The sequence below is a fragment of the Panthera onca genome, chromosome C2 (assembly GCF_046562875.1).
Source record: "Panthera onca isolate mPanOnc1 chromosome C2, mPanOnc1 haplotype 2, whole genome shotgun sequence".
In the NCBI taxonomy this organism is placed as follows: Eukaryota; Metazoa; Chordata; class Mammalia; order Carnivora; family Felidae; genus Panthera; species Panthera onca.
In genome coordinates, this window is record NC_138347.1 from 87643610 (window position 1) to 87660336 (window position 16727).

At 37.3% G+C, this 16727-nt stretch overlaps 1 protein-coding gene across 2 annotated transcripts; it reads right to left on the reverse strand.

Moving 5' to 3' along the window:
- Nucleotides 1–1334: 1334 nt before the first annotated feature.
- ZNF639 (zinc finger protein 639) lies at nt 1335–14162 on the reverse strand. Of its 2 annotated transcripts, none has more exons than XM_060639264.3 (6): nt 13786–14162; nt 10514–10587; nt 9757–9825; nt 8644–8754; nt 6240–6374; nt 1335–6107 (listed from the first exon to the last, which is right to left on the reverse strand). In XM_060639264.3, exons 3-6 carry the CDS (start codon nt 9812–9814, stop codon nt 4954–4956), a joined length of 1458 nt encoding a protein of 485 aa, XP_060495247.1. In that variant the 5' UTR covers nt 9815–9825; nt 10514–10587; nt 13786–14162; the 3' UTR covers nt 1335–4953. The 2 variants fall into 2 exon arrangements, with proteins under 2 accessions (XP_060495247.1, XP_060495246.1); XM_060639263.3 differs by having other exon boundaries at nt 13587–14162.
- Nucleotides 14163–16727: the final 2565 nt, after the last annotated feature.

Consider the following 16727-nt stretch of genomic DNA (forward strand, 5'->3'; position numbering starts at 1 on the left):
AGTGCCATAAGGAACTTAACTATAATCTTGCAACCATAAAGAAGTATTTACTAAGATCTGTGCCATGATATTCTGCTTCATAAAATCCAAGATAGATATGCTGAAATTTATAAATTCAGTACAGCCAAACAGCTGTTAGATTGGAACATATAAAATATTTAGAGGGTATAGAAAAAAGTGATGTGGTATATGGTATGAAGGAAGTAACTTATTTTAAGTTAGGAGAATAGAAGAATTAAAGAAAACAAATTTACTCTCACCTTGTTCATGGGAAAACTTTACTCTTTTAGACCTTCTGGAGACTCAAATGGAGGTGTGTAAGAGTTGCAGAGATGAGGGTAATTAACCATAGATTTTGTCTGAGGAATATGTTTCAGAAACAGGAATAAGGCCATAAAAAGAAGAGGCAACCCTAATAAAACGAACAGGGTAGACAGAAGAGAATTTAATGTTCTCAAACTTCAGCCAATCAAAATTCAGAACAGAATGGTGAATGGCCTTTAAATAGAGAATTAAAGAAGAAAAAATTACCCACCAGAAATTACATTTGATGGGTATGATTCCAATTCTTGGTCTCAGGTTACTCTGAAAAAGAAGGGCAACAAAAGTGTCAATTGTTTCAACTATAATGTTTTTTGGTAGTGGACACTATCTGGGTAAGATTAAAAACTAGAAAACTTTTGAGTTTTCATTCAAAACCTACTTTTTATTAAAAAATTCAGGGCATAAGTCATTCAGCTCAATATTTTCAGCAAGAGAAAGCCTATCCAAGTTATATTCATTTGCTTTTTTAAAACCAAAAATAAGTAACAATTTTAAAGGTTTTGGTAACAAAAATTCTTTTAAAAAACTGTGTAAATAGTGGTGCCTGGGTGGCTCAGTCGGTTAATCATCTCACTCTTGATCTCAGCTTAGATCTTGATCTCTTGAGTTCAAGCCCCGTGTTGGAGCATGGAGCCTACTTAAAAAACAAAAACTGTCTAAATAATCATCCTTCTTTAACTGTGGGAATAATACTAGTAGATAATATAATATTCCTATGTAGCAAAGTGAGAAAATTGCTTCTTTTTAGAATGAAGAAATTACTCTTCACAAATGTGATTTATTTTGGGTTTGAGTAGTTACCTGTTTAACACTAAGATTATTAAGGAGAATGAACTTAAGGAAGTGTGGTAACTGATGCTTTAAAATGCAAAGTCTTTATCCAGGAAAATTATTTTTCCATCACTTGTATGGAAGTAGTCTTCAAACAACTGTTACTCTTAAAATTTTTAGTTTTTAAATTTACAAATTGAACATATCACTTCATATAAATGTGAATTACATATCATAACTTTTAGTGTTTTTTGGTTTTTTTTTTGAGAGAGCACAAGTGAGCAAGGGGCCAAGGGGAGCAGAGAGAGAAAGAGAGAGAGAGAGAGAATCCCACAAGGGGCAGAGGGAAAAAGAGAGAGAGAGAGAGAGAGAGAGAGAGAGGTGGGACTTACCTGAAACAGGGCTCATGCTCACCCCATGTGTGTCTCAAACTCATGAACCCGGACATCATGACTTGAGTTGAAGTCAGATGCTTAATGACTGAGCCATCCAGGCACCTGACAACTTTAAGCTTTGTGAATTTATATTATACAATACAAATGTACACATTCTTCTTAGAGTTGAATGTCTTAAAAGATTAATTTATGGAAAGTTAAACCAATATAAGGAGTATATGTAAATCCATAACCTAAGTACCATGTCTAAAAATTCTTGTAAATACTCTATCTTTGGTCATCAGAACTGAAAGTTACAGGTAAAGAAATATATATCCCCAAATTTCATTTTAATTTATAGGAATGAGACTGTGCTAATTGTAGGGTAAACCTGACCAACCAAATTTGCTTCTCCACTGGGATTAACATTTGGCCTTAACTACTTGTTTTCACTTAAATTCTTAACGAGTATTGATACTTGGTAAGCCAATCTACTTTCCGAATGTGGCCATTTGATTTTTTATTTATTTTTAAGCCTTTTTTTTTTTTTTGAGAGAGAGAGAGAGTGAACATGAGTGGGGGAGAAACAGAGAGAGGGAGCGGGGAAGGGGAGACAATCCCAAGCAGGCTCCATGCTCAGCCCAACACGAGGCTTGAACTCACAAACTCATGACCTGAGCCGAAATCAAGAGTTGGACACTTAACTGACTGATCCACTCAGGCACCCCATGGCCATTTGATTTTTATTAGCTTTTTCAAATTATAGCTTGTAGTGCTTTTAGACATAAAAATTCTACTAAAAAACTAATCATAGTAGTTTGGGAAATATATTAAACTTCTTGCAAAAGGTAGTTATACTGACAAAAACAAGCAAAGTAAGGTTAATGGTAAAGTGCCAGGAATTAAGTAATACAGTGCTTTGCAAATCAGATTTAAAAATTAGGGACAGTGTCAGTCTATTGGAAAAAAAAAAAAAAAACAACCAAAAAATAAAAACTTGTATATATTACACCTGCCAACAACTCAGCAATCACCTAACAGGCTATAGGCCCTGTGAAATGGGGAAACTGGTTAATACGTGATGACACGTATTCAGGAAACCGAAGACAGGTGATTTTAAATGGTAAAACTGGCAAATTTGCAGGCAGGAAGAGAAGCTTTTGAGTAGTGCACAATCACTTCCAAATTTTGGAGTACAGGGGAAATTTGGAATTTCATAAGTAATAACTAATAGTAACGTGAAGACAAAAAAAAAAAAAAAAAAACAAGAAAAAAAAATGGCCCAACACTACTGCCAAGAATTCTTGATGCCAAGAATTCTATTGTAGTGCTAATAAACATCACTATCAGTTATGTATTCTTAGACTTGAAATGTGGTTCAAGTCACAAAAGAGGTCAGTGGAATTGTTTCTGAGGAGAAAAAACCCAGAGTAATGAGAAAAATTTCTTTTTAAGTAGGGTTGTTTTTACAAAGAAGTTTTTTAAGCTAGAAATATAGACCAGCTATCCAAGCAATTTGTGGTGTCATCAACTTATCTGAAAGCTGAGTCAAAGTAAAAAGTTTTTATTGGACAAACTGTCAGTGAGATGTGGCCTTAAGCTGCAGATTCATCAAAAAGTACAAAATTATATATGGTTCTAAAACTTGGATTAATATTTCCTGAGGTTTCCTTACAATCACTTTGATTACTAATGTGATCAAATGTAAAGCAGTAAAATGCAGAACTGAGGAAAAAAAAAACAAAAACAACCCACCAAGGCATTACTTATTTAAAGTTTGTTGCCTGAAAATAAAATTCCTGAAGCTGGATGTATATCAAAAAAGCATAAAAACAGAATTACCAAGAAGGTAGCTGAGTGGCTAAGTTAAGTAGTCATGGAAAACATGCCAAGGACAAACCTTAGATCTTAATGTAACATGGTGTAATGGAAACAACACTAGACTAGAAGCCAAATAACTTGGATTCCACTCCTGTCTGCTACAACTGATGTTGTGACCTTGGCCTATTTCTACAATAGAAAACTGGAGGGTTTACACCAAATGGTTTCTAAGATTCCCTGCCTGTTTAAACCACTATGATTTTAAGTCTTCTAAGAAACATTTCTATCAGGTAACCCTACCTGGAATGTTCCAATCAGATGAGTTTCTAGGAATATAACTATACAATATATGACAATTGTAGAGATAAAAATGGTTTTTAAAAAACTTGTTGCTGCCACCATTCTCAAAATAGGGTACATTTCCATGGTTCTTGTAGTGGGAGAACCATATGTTGTAAATTGGTCTCTTCAACTATATCAATATTCCTGAACAAGAATATTGTTAGCAGCAGTGTTTGTTGGAGTCCAATGATAGACAAAATTCTATTTTTGTGATACTGCTATTTAAGAAGCTGCTATTGAATTGTAGTTGTTATGTCTCTTCCTCCCATCCTCCAATTCATATGTTGAAGTCCTGAGCCCCAGTACCTCAAAATATGAGCTTATTTGGGGATAAGGTCTTTACTAGGTTAAAATAAGATCATTAGCGTTAGCACTAATCCAGTTATGACTGGTGACCTTATAAAAGGGGAAATTTGGGAGACAGACTTGTACACAAAGAGAACAGCACGTGAATAAAGACCGCCATCTACAAGCCAAGAAGAAAGGCCAGGAACACCTTATCTCTCAGATCTTCGTAGTTCTATGTTAACACTACAGTGTTAATATACCCACTATAGTGGGTTTTCTCAGTCAATAAATGATTTGACATTGGAAGTTTGGGCTGACTTTGCTGTTGCATAACTTAAAATAAATTGTGAACAGGTTGTGAGTTATAAAATGTTGCTTTTTATTGTCAATGCCCTTACCAGTTCCTCCTCACTCCTATCTTAAATTATTTAACTCATGGATAGGGGTTGAAACAGAATAAAATAAAGACTGCCAACAAAACTGGATCTTAGCTTCCTATTGTAACTTTTGCCTCCTAGTGTTATTAAAAGAATTACACAGATGGAGAGTCTACTGACAGCCTTGAGGATAATTCCTGATGGGGCATGCAAGAGGGAGAGTCTGGGTTCTTATTAATGGGAGTATCAGTGGACTTAATTGTATGTTACGTTGCATTTTAATGACTTTATATATAAAAAACTGAGCTTGTCTTGAGTTTAAAAAAGTTAATAGCACTCATGGTTACAGAAGGAAAACTGTGGTCTAGTTTCTTTAGTATATCTCTTTCTCATCAATTCATGAAATCAGAGCATATGTAAGAAACAAGACACCAATAGTGGTTAAAACTATGAACTACCTGCATTGAAAATACCACATTTAGGATACCATTATAAATGTAATGAAAAATGTAGCAATGCTAAGAAAATGGGACAATTAAAAAAAATCTTACTTGTTAAAGACGATTCTCATAAGTTGCTTAAAATCATCTATTTTAACATCTCCAAAAGTCAAATTTATTATTTTACATTAATATTATGGCAGTTAAAGAAAATAATCAAGTTGTCTCATGGACTGGAAGGTGACTTATTAATTCCCTCTCATTTCCAAACCTCATCAAGCAGTCACTACATTTATGAGGTAAGTCAGCTGCATGCTTAAAATCTAGATGAATTTTAAGATCTTCAATTTGTCCTGTTGAATATTCACAGTATTGACATAAATAAATCCCTTCAGATAAATGTGAATTTAAATGTTTGCAATATTCTAGCATACTTGAAAAGCCTTTCCCACAGTCATCACAAACATGAGGAAAAATTTTAGTATGTTCGATAGCAACATGCCTGTTAACATTTGTATGAAGTCTACTCCGAAAACCACATACTTGACATACAAAGAAGTTTTTACATTTGTCAAAGGTAATTTTGCTTAAGAGGCTATACTGTCCATGTTCTCCATTGTTATACTTATCACTTAACTCAATTAATTTACATGCATGTTCATTTACCACGTGGCTATGCAAGTCTTCTGGATCATTTGTTTCATGTTCACAAAACTGACACAAGTACTGTTCATCACAGCTGTGCTCCTGGAAATGTAGGTAGAGTTCACTGCTTGAGGAGAACTGTACATCACACTGCTCACACCAATAAAGGTGGTCACTAAAATGGGTGTCTGCAATGTGCTGGCTGAGGTTCTCAAAAATCACTGTTTTATAATCACAGTATTTACAAATGTAGGGATCCTCTTCATGCAGTTTGGCATGCTCGATCAGAAGCACGTTGGTAGAGAAACTTTCCTTGCATACTCGACATACATTTGAATCAGTACGCTTATGCTTCAGGATCATATGCTGCTTTAAGTCAGAAAAATATTTGCTGTTGAACTCACAAAGTTCACACTTATAGAGGCCACTGCTATTAGCTCTCAGTAAAGGCCACTTCTGCTGGGCAGTCACATTCAAAGCTTGGCTCTTGTCAAGAATTTTGCAAAGTTTAGATGGCGGCTCCTCATCAGTTTGGTCTTGGAGACTCTCAGAGGAATTGTTTTCTGTTTCTATATCATAATCTTCAGAAATTGCATGCACTTCTGCAGCAATTGGAACATCTTCAGCGGTGTGAACTTCTATAGGACTCTCTTCTTGTGTTTGTTGGTTGACTGATTCAGGTGAGTCACACTCTTCATCACAAATTTCAATATCAGCAGATTTTTCTGAAAAAATGTAATAAGTCTATTATTATCATTAAATAAGACCTATTAAATAAATAATTGGTACAAAATTTATTTTACACATTTTGTTAATGTATATAAAATAAATAAATGCTATTAACTAGTTTCCCTAACCTGTAGAAAAGGCAGTGTGGTCTAGAATTCTAAGTACAGGACTGGGAACCAGGTAGTTCTGATTTCTATTTCTGGCCTTGATCCCATCTGTAAATTTTGGCAAGTCATTTGATGTCTCTGTATCAGAATCATCATCTGTAGAAAGAGATTTGGAAAAATACTTATTATTTATACCAAAGTATTAAATATTAATTATTACTAAAGCACTAAGCGTTTTCGATATAATTTTGAATTCTGATAGGAACTAAAGGACTTAGATTTAGCCAGGAAAAGAGATGTTATCCATATACCACAGATACCCAAAAAATCTGTCCAATCAAGCAACTGCTTTTGCTTCCACGTGCCCCATTTGTACTACAATCTACTTTTTAAAGTTACTCAGGAATTTTAAGTTTAAATTTCTGACTTTGAATAAACCTTTATTCCCTTAGCCCAGCCCCAATGTTTTAAAGTTAGCATGGGGAAACTGAAATACAGGTCAATAGAAAACGCTGGGCTTCAACATCATGTCAATGTTGTTTTTAATAGACTTTAAATTTTTAGAAGTTCTCAGAAAAAAATTTGAGAAGATTGTACACAGAATTCCCACATAACCTGAATCCAGTTTCTCTATTCTCTTACAAAAAGATGGTACATTTGTTCCAATTAATAACCAATACTGATAAGATGGTATTAACTAAAGTCCATACTTATCCAGATTTCCTTAGTTTTTACCTAATGTCCTTTTTCTGTTCCAAGATCCTAAGATTCCACATTACATTCAGTTGTCATCTCTCTCTAGGCCTCTGTTAGCTGTGGCAGTTTCTCAGACTTTCCTTGTTTTTGATGATCATGACAGTTTTGAGGAGTACAAGTCAGGTATTTTGTAGGATGTCCCATTAATGAAATGTTGTTTTTTTCATGATTAGACTGGGATTATGGGTTACTGGAGGTAGACCAGAGAGGCAAACTACCATTTTTACCACATCATATAAAGGGTACACACTATTAACATGATTTATTACTACAGACTGATTACCTGGTTGAAGTAGTATTTAGCAGGTTTCTCTGCTGTAAAGTCACTCTTCTACTTTGGAAGGAAGTCCCTGCTTGCAGTCCTTACTTAAGGAGTGGGAAGTCATGCTCCACCTCCTTGAGGGAGGAGTGTTCATATAAATAACTTGGAATTCTTCTGTATAGATTCCTTTCTTACATGAGGGTGCCTGGGTGGCTTGGTCGGTTGAGCATCCGACTCTTGATTTCAGCTCAGGTCATGAACTCATGGTTCCTGAGTTTGAGCCCTACATCAGGCTCTGTGCTGACAGTGCAGAGCCTGCTTGGGATTCTCTCCCCCTCCCCATGCATGCTCTCTTTCTCTTTTAAAATAAATAAATAAACTTAAAAAAAAAATTTCTTTCTTACTTACTTAGTCATATCAGTATGAACTCATGTGTATTTATTTTATACTTTGGGTTATAATTCTTTTTTTTTTTTTTTTCCTCTCTAATTGTTTCAGCTTTGGCTGCTGGGAGCTCTTTCAGTCAGCCCCTGTGTTCCTTTGACATACCTGTATTGTGTGTGTATGTATGTGTTTTGAGTACCTCCTTATTTTCTGGCACTACAAAATGCTCCAGTCTCATATATTTCCTGCTTCAGAACTAGAATCAGCCATTTCTCTAAGTACCAGTTCTTTTTACTGGAGAATGGTTTTAGAAACCAAAATCTGGGCACTGGTGTGCTCACTCCTACTGGGGTGTCATTTCTTTTAGGCCCTCTCGGCTAACAGACCAAAAATGTGTGTACACTGCCAGATATACAGAGACATATCTATAAATATCTCTGTATGTAACCATCTATGTCTCTATTAAGCCAAACAGGAGTTCACACAGATGTCTCCAACGCCTCATGTTTTTTAAAAATTTATGTTTCTGTGTCTATGAGAGGAGTTCAAGGAAATTGGCAGTTTTGATGGTTGCAAAGAAAAGAACAAATGCAAGTTGTTATCATTTACCCAATGCTCTAGAAAAGCCTCAATAGAAGATGCAACATTGAAAAACACTAAATAATTCACCCTGTTTCTTCCTTCCATTAGCTCTCTAGACTACAGCTAAGTGGAAGAACTGTACGTAATACTATTCCTAACCTTTCTTCATAAATCCTCCCAACTCTGGATTGGTCTCACTTTGCCATCAACTCCTAGCCACCTAAAATGGACTTAGGAGAATGTGCTTTTTATTTATAGGTCTGAAATAACATTAAAAATAAAAAATTCACATACTTGTTTTCTTACAAAAAATTGTTTCCTTACATTTAAACAAATTTAAACACTTGCCCACTTAGAAATCATCATTTTCACCCACATTTTCAAAGAAATACAAATACATAAAAGCAACTTAAAGACTATTTCGGAAAATATTAGATATACCTTTGTTGTCAAAATATTTTAAGTCTGGTTGTCTCATAGAACAAACACTGTAACAATGATCAGAAAAAATTCCATTGAATCCATCTGCAATTCTGCTTATTCCAGAGGAATCTGAACATAAGAGCAAAATTTTACAAATTCCAGGTAAACATACATAGACTTAATAACAGCCATCCCATTATCCAACATATTTTCATATTTGAAATTTTCATATTTGTAATAAAGTATTAACATTTCCCTTAATTCTGAAAGCTTCTACATTTCAGACCTGATACTGAACTGAGCTTTGAAAGAACCACAAATTACACAATTTACAATATAACACCTTGAAGCACACAAAAATAGACTTGCCTTATAGTCAGAATTCCACAAATTATAAATATGTGATAATGTATTAACTGCAAAAAACATTGAATTAACTACCAAGATCTGCCATATAGTGAAGGCAAAACCCAAGGCATAGGGGAAATGGTCTGAGGATCAGTTAGGGCTTCTGAAGAGTCATTTCAAGTCTTGTCTGGGATGAGCTGGCAAGCACTGAACTAGATTTAATTTCCTCAGATATGAAGAATGTGTAGCTTGGGTGGGTTAACAGGTATGCTAGAGACTGTCTCAAATACATGTGGTCACAAAGACTTCTCTTCTTAAGACCTCTCTTGCTACCAAGACAGCAGAGAGCCAACCTCAACCAAAAGATCTAAAATAACACAATCAAAATGGAAGTTCACATTTCTGAAAATAATGTACAGAATAAAACATTTTTTTCCGCAATCATGCAAAATATCTCCCACCAAGGTTAATGTTGTGCCTTAAGAACAAGTCTGGGAATCACACAGACAAATCTCAATTATGCTGTATAAGTATGCAACCTTGGGTATCTAATTTTAAGTATCTATCAACCATTAAATTGTATTAAATAATGTTTGTAAAGTTCCGATGTGTGCCTAGCACATGGTAGACAATGAACAATGTATGTTCAGAGAATTTAAAGTTTTCTCTTACCTGAAAATGGACCCAGATATTTAACTGTTATCTGATCCATTTATGAGAAAATGGGTAGGAATACAATTGTATGGGAATTAATCCATGGCCCAACTTTAAAAGTCTACTGACCTGAGTAACGAGAAGGGTGTAATGTCTTCCTTTTTCTTTTTTTAGGATATTCATTCATATCTTTTCAATCTGAAAATGGAAAAATTTAACAAAAGTATCAAAAATAAAGACCGTTAATATTTTATAAAAATTCCACCTAACCAAAGAATTTATTGGCAATAAGAAATGTGTGTGCCACTTGAAAATCTATTTCCTAAGAGAAATGTTAAATAATGCCTCCATTTGTATTTTGGATTTATTTTTCTGATCAAGTTTAAAAGTAGGACACCAATATCTGCGTTGTTTGTTTTTTTTTTTTCCTCTTGGTGAGGTTGAGAAATCCATTTCAAATGTTCATGTAATTGTGAATACTGGACAATTACAATAAGCCGTACTCTTTAGCTTTTATTTAAAAAAAATTGCTCTTATGGTACCATGTTAAGAATAAAACAAGTCCATTTCTTACAACTGAGAATATTTTGATACACTTTTCAATCTAAAGGTGGGTATAATGCCTTCAAAAAATATTGTCACAAATCTTTATCTCCTGACTTTCAAAAAATATACTCATCACATAGAAGCTCAGAATACAATTTTCAAGAAAAAATCCTTTTCTTACTTGTAAGGTCATATTCAACACTCTACTGAGAACAAAACAGGTAGCAATCATTTAATGATTAATCATTTACTCAAACAATTAATCAAATCATCATTAAGTGATTGAATTTCCACAGACTGTTATAAAATTGACTAATTGGTTTTGCCACATTCCACTTACTTGGTATAATTCTTAATACTGTGGTGAGGAGAAATGAATTACAGGGAAGTTTTCACAGATGGTAAAAAAATAGCCTGTAGCAAAATACACAACAGAAGTCATATAAGCAAAAATGTAGTTCACTTCTGAGACTCAAGAATACAATGGCACCAGGTCTTTAATTAACTGGAAAATTATATGGAAATAATTCAAGTATAAATAAGCTTTTGGATATACTGTATAAACACTAAAAATTGATAAATATATATATGTCATATTTCTCTGAAATAAACTTACCTTCTAAAGCTATAGCTATATTTTAACACCAAAACAGGAATATAAATCAGCCTACTTTATTCAGCCATAATGAAAGCAAATAGAATGAAAGCAAACCAAATCAGACTTCAAACTGTTTAAGTCCTTATAGATTATCCAACAATATAAGAACAATGACCACTTACTGAGCACCAATCACGTAACAGGTTGTGCACCTACTTTATCTTATTTAATCCTATAACATGATAAATGTACAACAGTCTCTCAAAATTATTTACCCCTTGTTATTGATGAGGAAACTGAAGCATAGTAAGATTAAATAAAGACCATTTTAATAACTGGTAGAGTTGGAATTTGAATAAAGATCAAATTTTAAAGCACATGCTTTGAAAACAAATAGGGAAATAAAGAGATCACCCCAATTCAAGTAATAGATTAGTGTCAGAATCAGAACTACCTCTTCCATTTCAGGTTAGTGTTCCTTCACTGTAGAAATGGGCAAGTAAGGAATGTCAGAAAAAGATATTGAAGTTTTCTTCGCCAGCTTTACATGCTGCTTTTCTTACCATCAAAGCAATATATATAGCAGGTAGAACTTGGTACCATTAGTGAGACCATCTCATTTCTAATGATAAGTGTACATACTGTCTGCTGCTTCACTAGGTTCTGGGTGTATTAATTAGCACTACAGGTGATGTGATAACACAGTATTAAGACAGTGCTTTTTAGTTTACTGAACATTTCTCTATCTTATTTTACTGATGAGGAAACAGATTCAGGGAAAGTCAAGTCATCTAAGTTGCAGAACCAGAGATGAAAAAGCATGCCTTCTGAGTTCTGAACAACTAATTCTGTGTAAGTAATTTTCATTGCTAATCACTATTACCAGTAAGTTACATCTTGGTTCCAGTTCTTACTTAGCCACCAACGGGAGGAAGGGAAGGAAATCACCCAAAGAAACAGACAACAGTGAGATTTATAGAAATATCTATTATATCTATCTATCTATCTATCTATCTATCTATCTATCTATCTATCTATCTATCTATCATGCCTCACCTACCACAAACAGCATTCCTTGAACCCTTCCCAGTCAAGTGCCTTAAAAAATCAAAAATTTCCCATTATGTAATAAACTAAAATTTCAAGACTTATTCCTAATACCTCTTCTGTATGCTTCTAAAATTTAAAAAGCCCAGAGCATCACACTTCATGTTTTAAATGCTCTAAAGCTGTCAGCCAAACATTACAGTATCTTCTTGCAATTTCAGAATACACTTCAAATTCTTTCCAACCAGAAGAATGAAAAAGTAAGGAAAGGAAACCAAGCATGGCATTAAAATTGATGTTGCAAGCTGGCATGGATTCAGGTGAGAGGAATAGGATCAGCTTGATCAGGAAAGGTCTGACTCCTACTCAGGGCTGAACAATATCCAAACATTTATCAGACCCCCCGCTTTGGCAGCATGCTAAGATGCCTACTCAAGACCAAAAATGCTATCCATCCTTCATTTCAGCAAATATTCTTATGGACTTTTTGTATACATAACTACCCTGATGAAGAAGTTTGGCTTTTTACTCAGAGATGTCACATAAACATTTGCTCACTAGTCTTCCTCTCATGGGTAAGATTCTGAATCACATGCAACTTATCATTCACTCCCTCTTCCCCACTTAAACTGCACATGTAATACATGTCACTGCAGGAAAATTAAGAAAAGGTTTAGAAACCAAGTTAATTAAATCACCTAGAATCTATTCACCCAGAAAAACCATTAGCATTTTGGGGTATAGACATCTAGGCATTTCCCTATGTTGAGGTATATATACCTTAACATTTTACATTTTTGTAAAAATGTATATGTTTCATGTTTGACACATGAAACAATTTTTTTTAAAAGCAACTTACAAAATACATATCAGCCTCTTTCCACCTGTCATTTTTTTTCAATAAGAATGTACAAAACACCACATTAACAGGCAGTTAGTACTTGCATCAAAAAGATCAACATTTAAAGGTCTTTCACTCAGTGTAAATATTCTCTAGCAGATACAGAAATAAGGCAAGTATTTACAATCAAAAGCTCTATTTTTACAACAGCATTTTAACAGCAAGTTCTTTTCTAGCCTCATTTCAAAATAAGTATATACGCTCCAGATGTTAAAAGAATTGAAACATAAAAATGTTTCGGGAGAGTCTTTGAACTAGAACCAACTGTGTGCCCAACTTGAGTGTCTTCCCTGAAATACAAATTTTTATCTTTGTAAAGAGATAAACTGCTTCAAATTACTTGCGTCCCAGGTTATGCTGAAAAAGAAAACCAAAGGGGTGTATAAGCACCCTAACGAGGGGCCGAGGCCACCGCCCTGAGACTGGAGCGCCAGAACCAACGCCTGCTTTCTGCGGCTGTGGCTCGGGGCGAACAAGGGATGCGCCGCCAGAGGGTCTCGAAGCCGCCCCGCACGACCGGGGGCGGGAGCCCAGCCGCCGTAGGACACGACTGTCGGAGGGGCCGCGCAGGAGCCTCCGGGACCCAGCCGCCTCCACGCCCGTGCCACGCGCCAGGCCCACAGGGGCCGGGTGACCAGCGGGGACTCCCAAACCCCGGCCCCAAAGGCGCCATAAGGAAAAGAGCGGCAGGGGGCCTAGGAGTCCTCCCCGGGAGGGGGAACTGCCTTCGGGATGGGGGAGGGGCCGGCATCCCGCCATAAAACGGAGGCAGGGTTTCAGTTTAAAAGACGCCGTCCGGTCTTCCATGTCCTCTCGCGTGGGAGGCTGCGCCCGCACACCGCCGGCCCGCTCTTCCCTCACACTCACCGGGACCCCAGGGCCTGTCCGGCCAGCCCAGGCGCAGCTCCGAGGCGGCGGCGGCCAAGGCGCCCGAGCGCGGGAGGAGGGGCCGCGCCACTGTGGCCCTCGCGCTCCCGGGCGCTCCTGCGGGGCAGCCCCTCTCCCTCCCGCGCGCCTCACGCCCTGCCCGCCAGGCCCTAGGCCCAGGCTTGGCTGCCGCACTCACCGCCTCGCTCCGCGCCTGCGCCGCGCACCTCAGGGGCCCGCCGACTAGGCGGGGAGGTGACTAGGTGAGAGTGAGAGGGGGGAGGGCGGGGGGGGAGGGGGGATCCGGCTGCGAGGCCACGCCGCACTCCAGACTTGGGAGGGACCACCGGCCTTTAGCCCCGGGGGTGGCCCATCGGCCCGCGCCCCCTGCTGGCACCTCTGCGCCGCCGCAGGCTTCTTCCGGACGGGGTACCGCCCCTCCCACGCGGAGCGGGTGATTCCACTCCCTAGAATTGCTCCCGACGAGGCCACCAAGGGGACTCCCCCCCCGCCCCGGGCGGGCTTTCAGCCCTTTCTCCCGCCCCTAGAGAAGTGGGAGAAGCGCTGCGTGCCAGCGGCCCCTTTCCCACCAGGCTCCTCCAGGGGGCGTGCTAGAGTGGTCTGGGACGGGTTAGGCGTGGCAAATGGCATTTCAACCCCCAGAGTGGCAGATGCTTGCTGCGTATGTAAAGGGAGACGGCAGAGTCACGGTTTTACCGAGGCCCCTTCAAAGAACTACGCAGGGCTGTGATGCTGTTTACCAGGGCAAGAAGGTGAAAATCTTGAAGATCGATGAGTCGTTACTAGGCTTCAGTGGGAAGCCTTGATTCAAGAAATCCCGGTGGAATGAATGTGAAATAATGGGGGATTGGATTTGATTATTTAATTCTTTTTCTGATTGTGAGCTTCTAGGAGCAGATGTAGAGAGGATTAAATTGAACAAGCATAAGTAAATTTGTGAACACGGTTTCATAAATGATCTCTGTACAAGTGTGGTCATATGTTTAATTTTTAATAGTAAATTGAAGTTGTCAGTCCCAATTTACAAATTAGAAAAGCAAAGGACTAGACACTAGATTTTATTCATTTTTGTAACCTCAGCACCCGGGTTACAATAATTGTTAAGTAGATGAATGAGGCCCATGTGGATTATCACATGCTCAAGGTCACTCGGATAGTTAGGGCCGCAATCTGTGTCTTTTCATCCATGGCCATTGTGCTTTTTCTGATTACCACATGCTACCCAACCAAACGCTGGAGAGTAATAATCACAGACCTTACTCCGATCCCTCCAGCTGTATCCCAGAAGATAAAGCCTGATTTTAAAGAGACAGTTTGTGAGGCTCAATTTTTATGACCTCAACTTTTAAGTGTATACTCAGCCCAAATAAGTGAATGTTTACGAATGCAGCCGTGGCCTGAATAAAGTAAGAAGAGATTTAGTGGTATCTTTTAATCCTAGTATAGTTAGTACCTGCCACCGAATAGGGAATGGACACGTTTGTTGAATTTATGAAGAACAGTATGCCTCTTTCTCTCCTCTGGCTGGGCTGTTTCCGGATGTGACACAGTGGAAGCCACAAGGGGGTGGTATGGGACCATTTTAAGTTACTGTTTTGCTCTCGCTTAGCCTTGTGCCAAACGAAATCATTACATTTTAGGCTGAAGTTTTATTTCAAAACATTTTGCAGTAAGAGAAACCCCCCCCCCACCCCCCACCCCCACTTCAGCGCATTACTTAAGCAAACAAACAAACCCACATGATTTTCCCTTAACCAGAGAAGTAAATAAGAGCATCACAATGTTTACATGTCCTTTAGCATAATCACAAGGCAGAGGCTACTTGATGTTCTTTGATTAGCTGGAGTATGTTTTCCAGTTTCATTTTTTGCCTCTCCCTTTTCCGCTCCTTCCTCTTAAAGGGAGGGTGGTGGCAGCAGGGATGAAACCCTCAGATCTCAAAAAAGTACCAAGTTGTAGAGTTTGCGATCTATAATTTTGACTAAAGGGCTATTGAATCATCCTTTCTTCCAACTTTTTAAAATCACATTTGTAGCACAGCTTAATTTTTTCCTGATTAGAAAAGGCATACATCTTTATTCCATAATAGAGACAATAGAAAGGTATGAGTAACAAAAGGAAAAGGTATCATAATCCTACAACCCAGAGCTAACCAATGGTAACATTTTGCTCAAGAGCTGTACATTTTTTAAAACTCTATATCCATCTAGAATTTGTTTTAAAAATTTGGATATTATTGTTTATGTTATTCTATAACAGCTTTTCCCCCCACTCAAATATGGCATGAATATTTTTTATGCTATTAATGTTAATGGCACCTTGGAATTCTACTATAAGCAACCATACAGTTAAATAGTGGATGGTTAGGTTGTTTCTATCTTAAAAAATGCTTGCTAATTTGCTAAATAAAATACAGTATTCCGTTTTAATTTATATATATATTTTTGTGAACTTGAATATTTTCTCGTGTTTATTGGCCATTTGTATTTCTCTTGAGAATTTGCAGTTGGTATTCTTTGTCCATTTTTCTATAGGCTATTTATCTTTTTAAAGAAAATGGAAATTTTTAGCCTTTTATCTGAGATATATATTGCATATATTTCTTTCTAGTTTGTTGTTTGCTTTTCAATTTTGTTAATGGTGCAAATGTTTTAAACTGTTGTGAAATCGTGTCTATTAATCTTTTCCTTTACAGATTCTATTATTGGCCTTATGCTGAAATAAACTTTTCTTCTATCCAATATCTAGTTGCATTTTTTACTTTAGCTTTTTAGTTTGTAATTTATTTTGGGGTGTGAGATGAAGAGAACTCTCTCACCCTCTTTCTGTCATAATACTTTTTTCGCATTTCTCTCCATCTTGGATAGCAGCCTGAAATTAAATTTGTAAGAGTAGCTTCATCTGATGCTCAATTAACTTCTTAAGGCATTGGTTTTCAAACTTTAATTGCATCAGAATCACTAGCAGGTCTTGTCATACTATAAATTTCTGTGCACTAGCCCCAGTTTCTCATTGGATAAATCTGGGCTGGAGCTGAGTGCTGCTGATGTTGTTGACCTTAGGATCATGCTTTGAGAGCCACTATCCTAAGGCTTTCCCCGCCCAACCCCATCCTAGCAA

Bases quoted from the DNA above. Each gene is read 5' to 3' on its own strand.
- ZNF639 (XM_060639264.3), bottom strand. From the start codon at position 9,814: ATGAATGAATATCCTAAAAAAAGAAAAAGGAAGACATTACACCCTTCT. The intron at 8,755-9,756 runs GTCAGTAGACTT...TCTTATGTTCAG, and splicing joins ACACCCTTCTCGTTACTCAG to ATTCCTCTGGAATAAGCAGA. The intron at 6,375-8,643 runs GTATATCTAATA...CTCTTTCTACAG, and splicing joins AAAATATTTTGACAACAAAG to ATGATGATTCTGATACAGAG.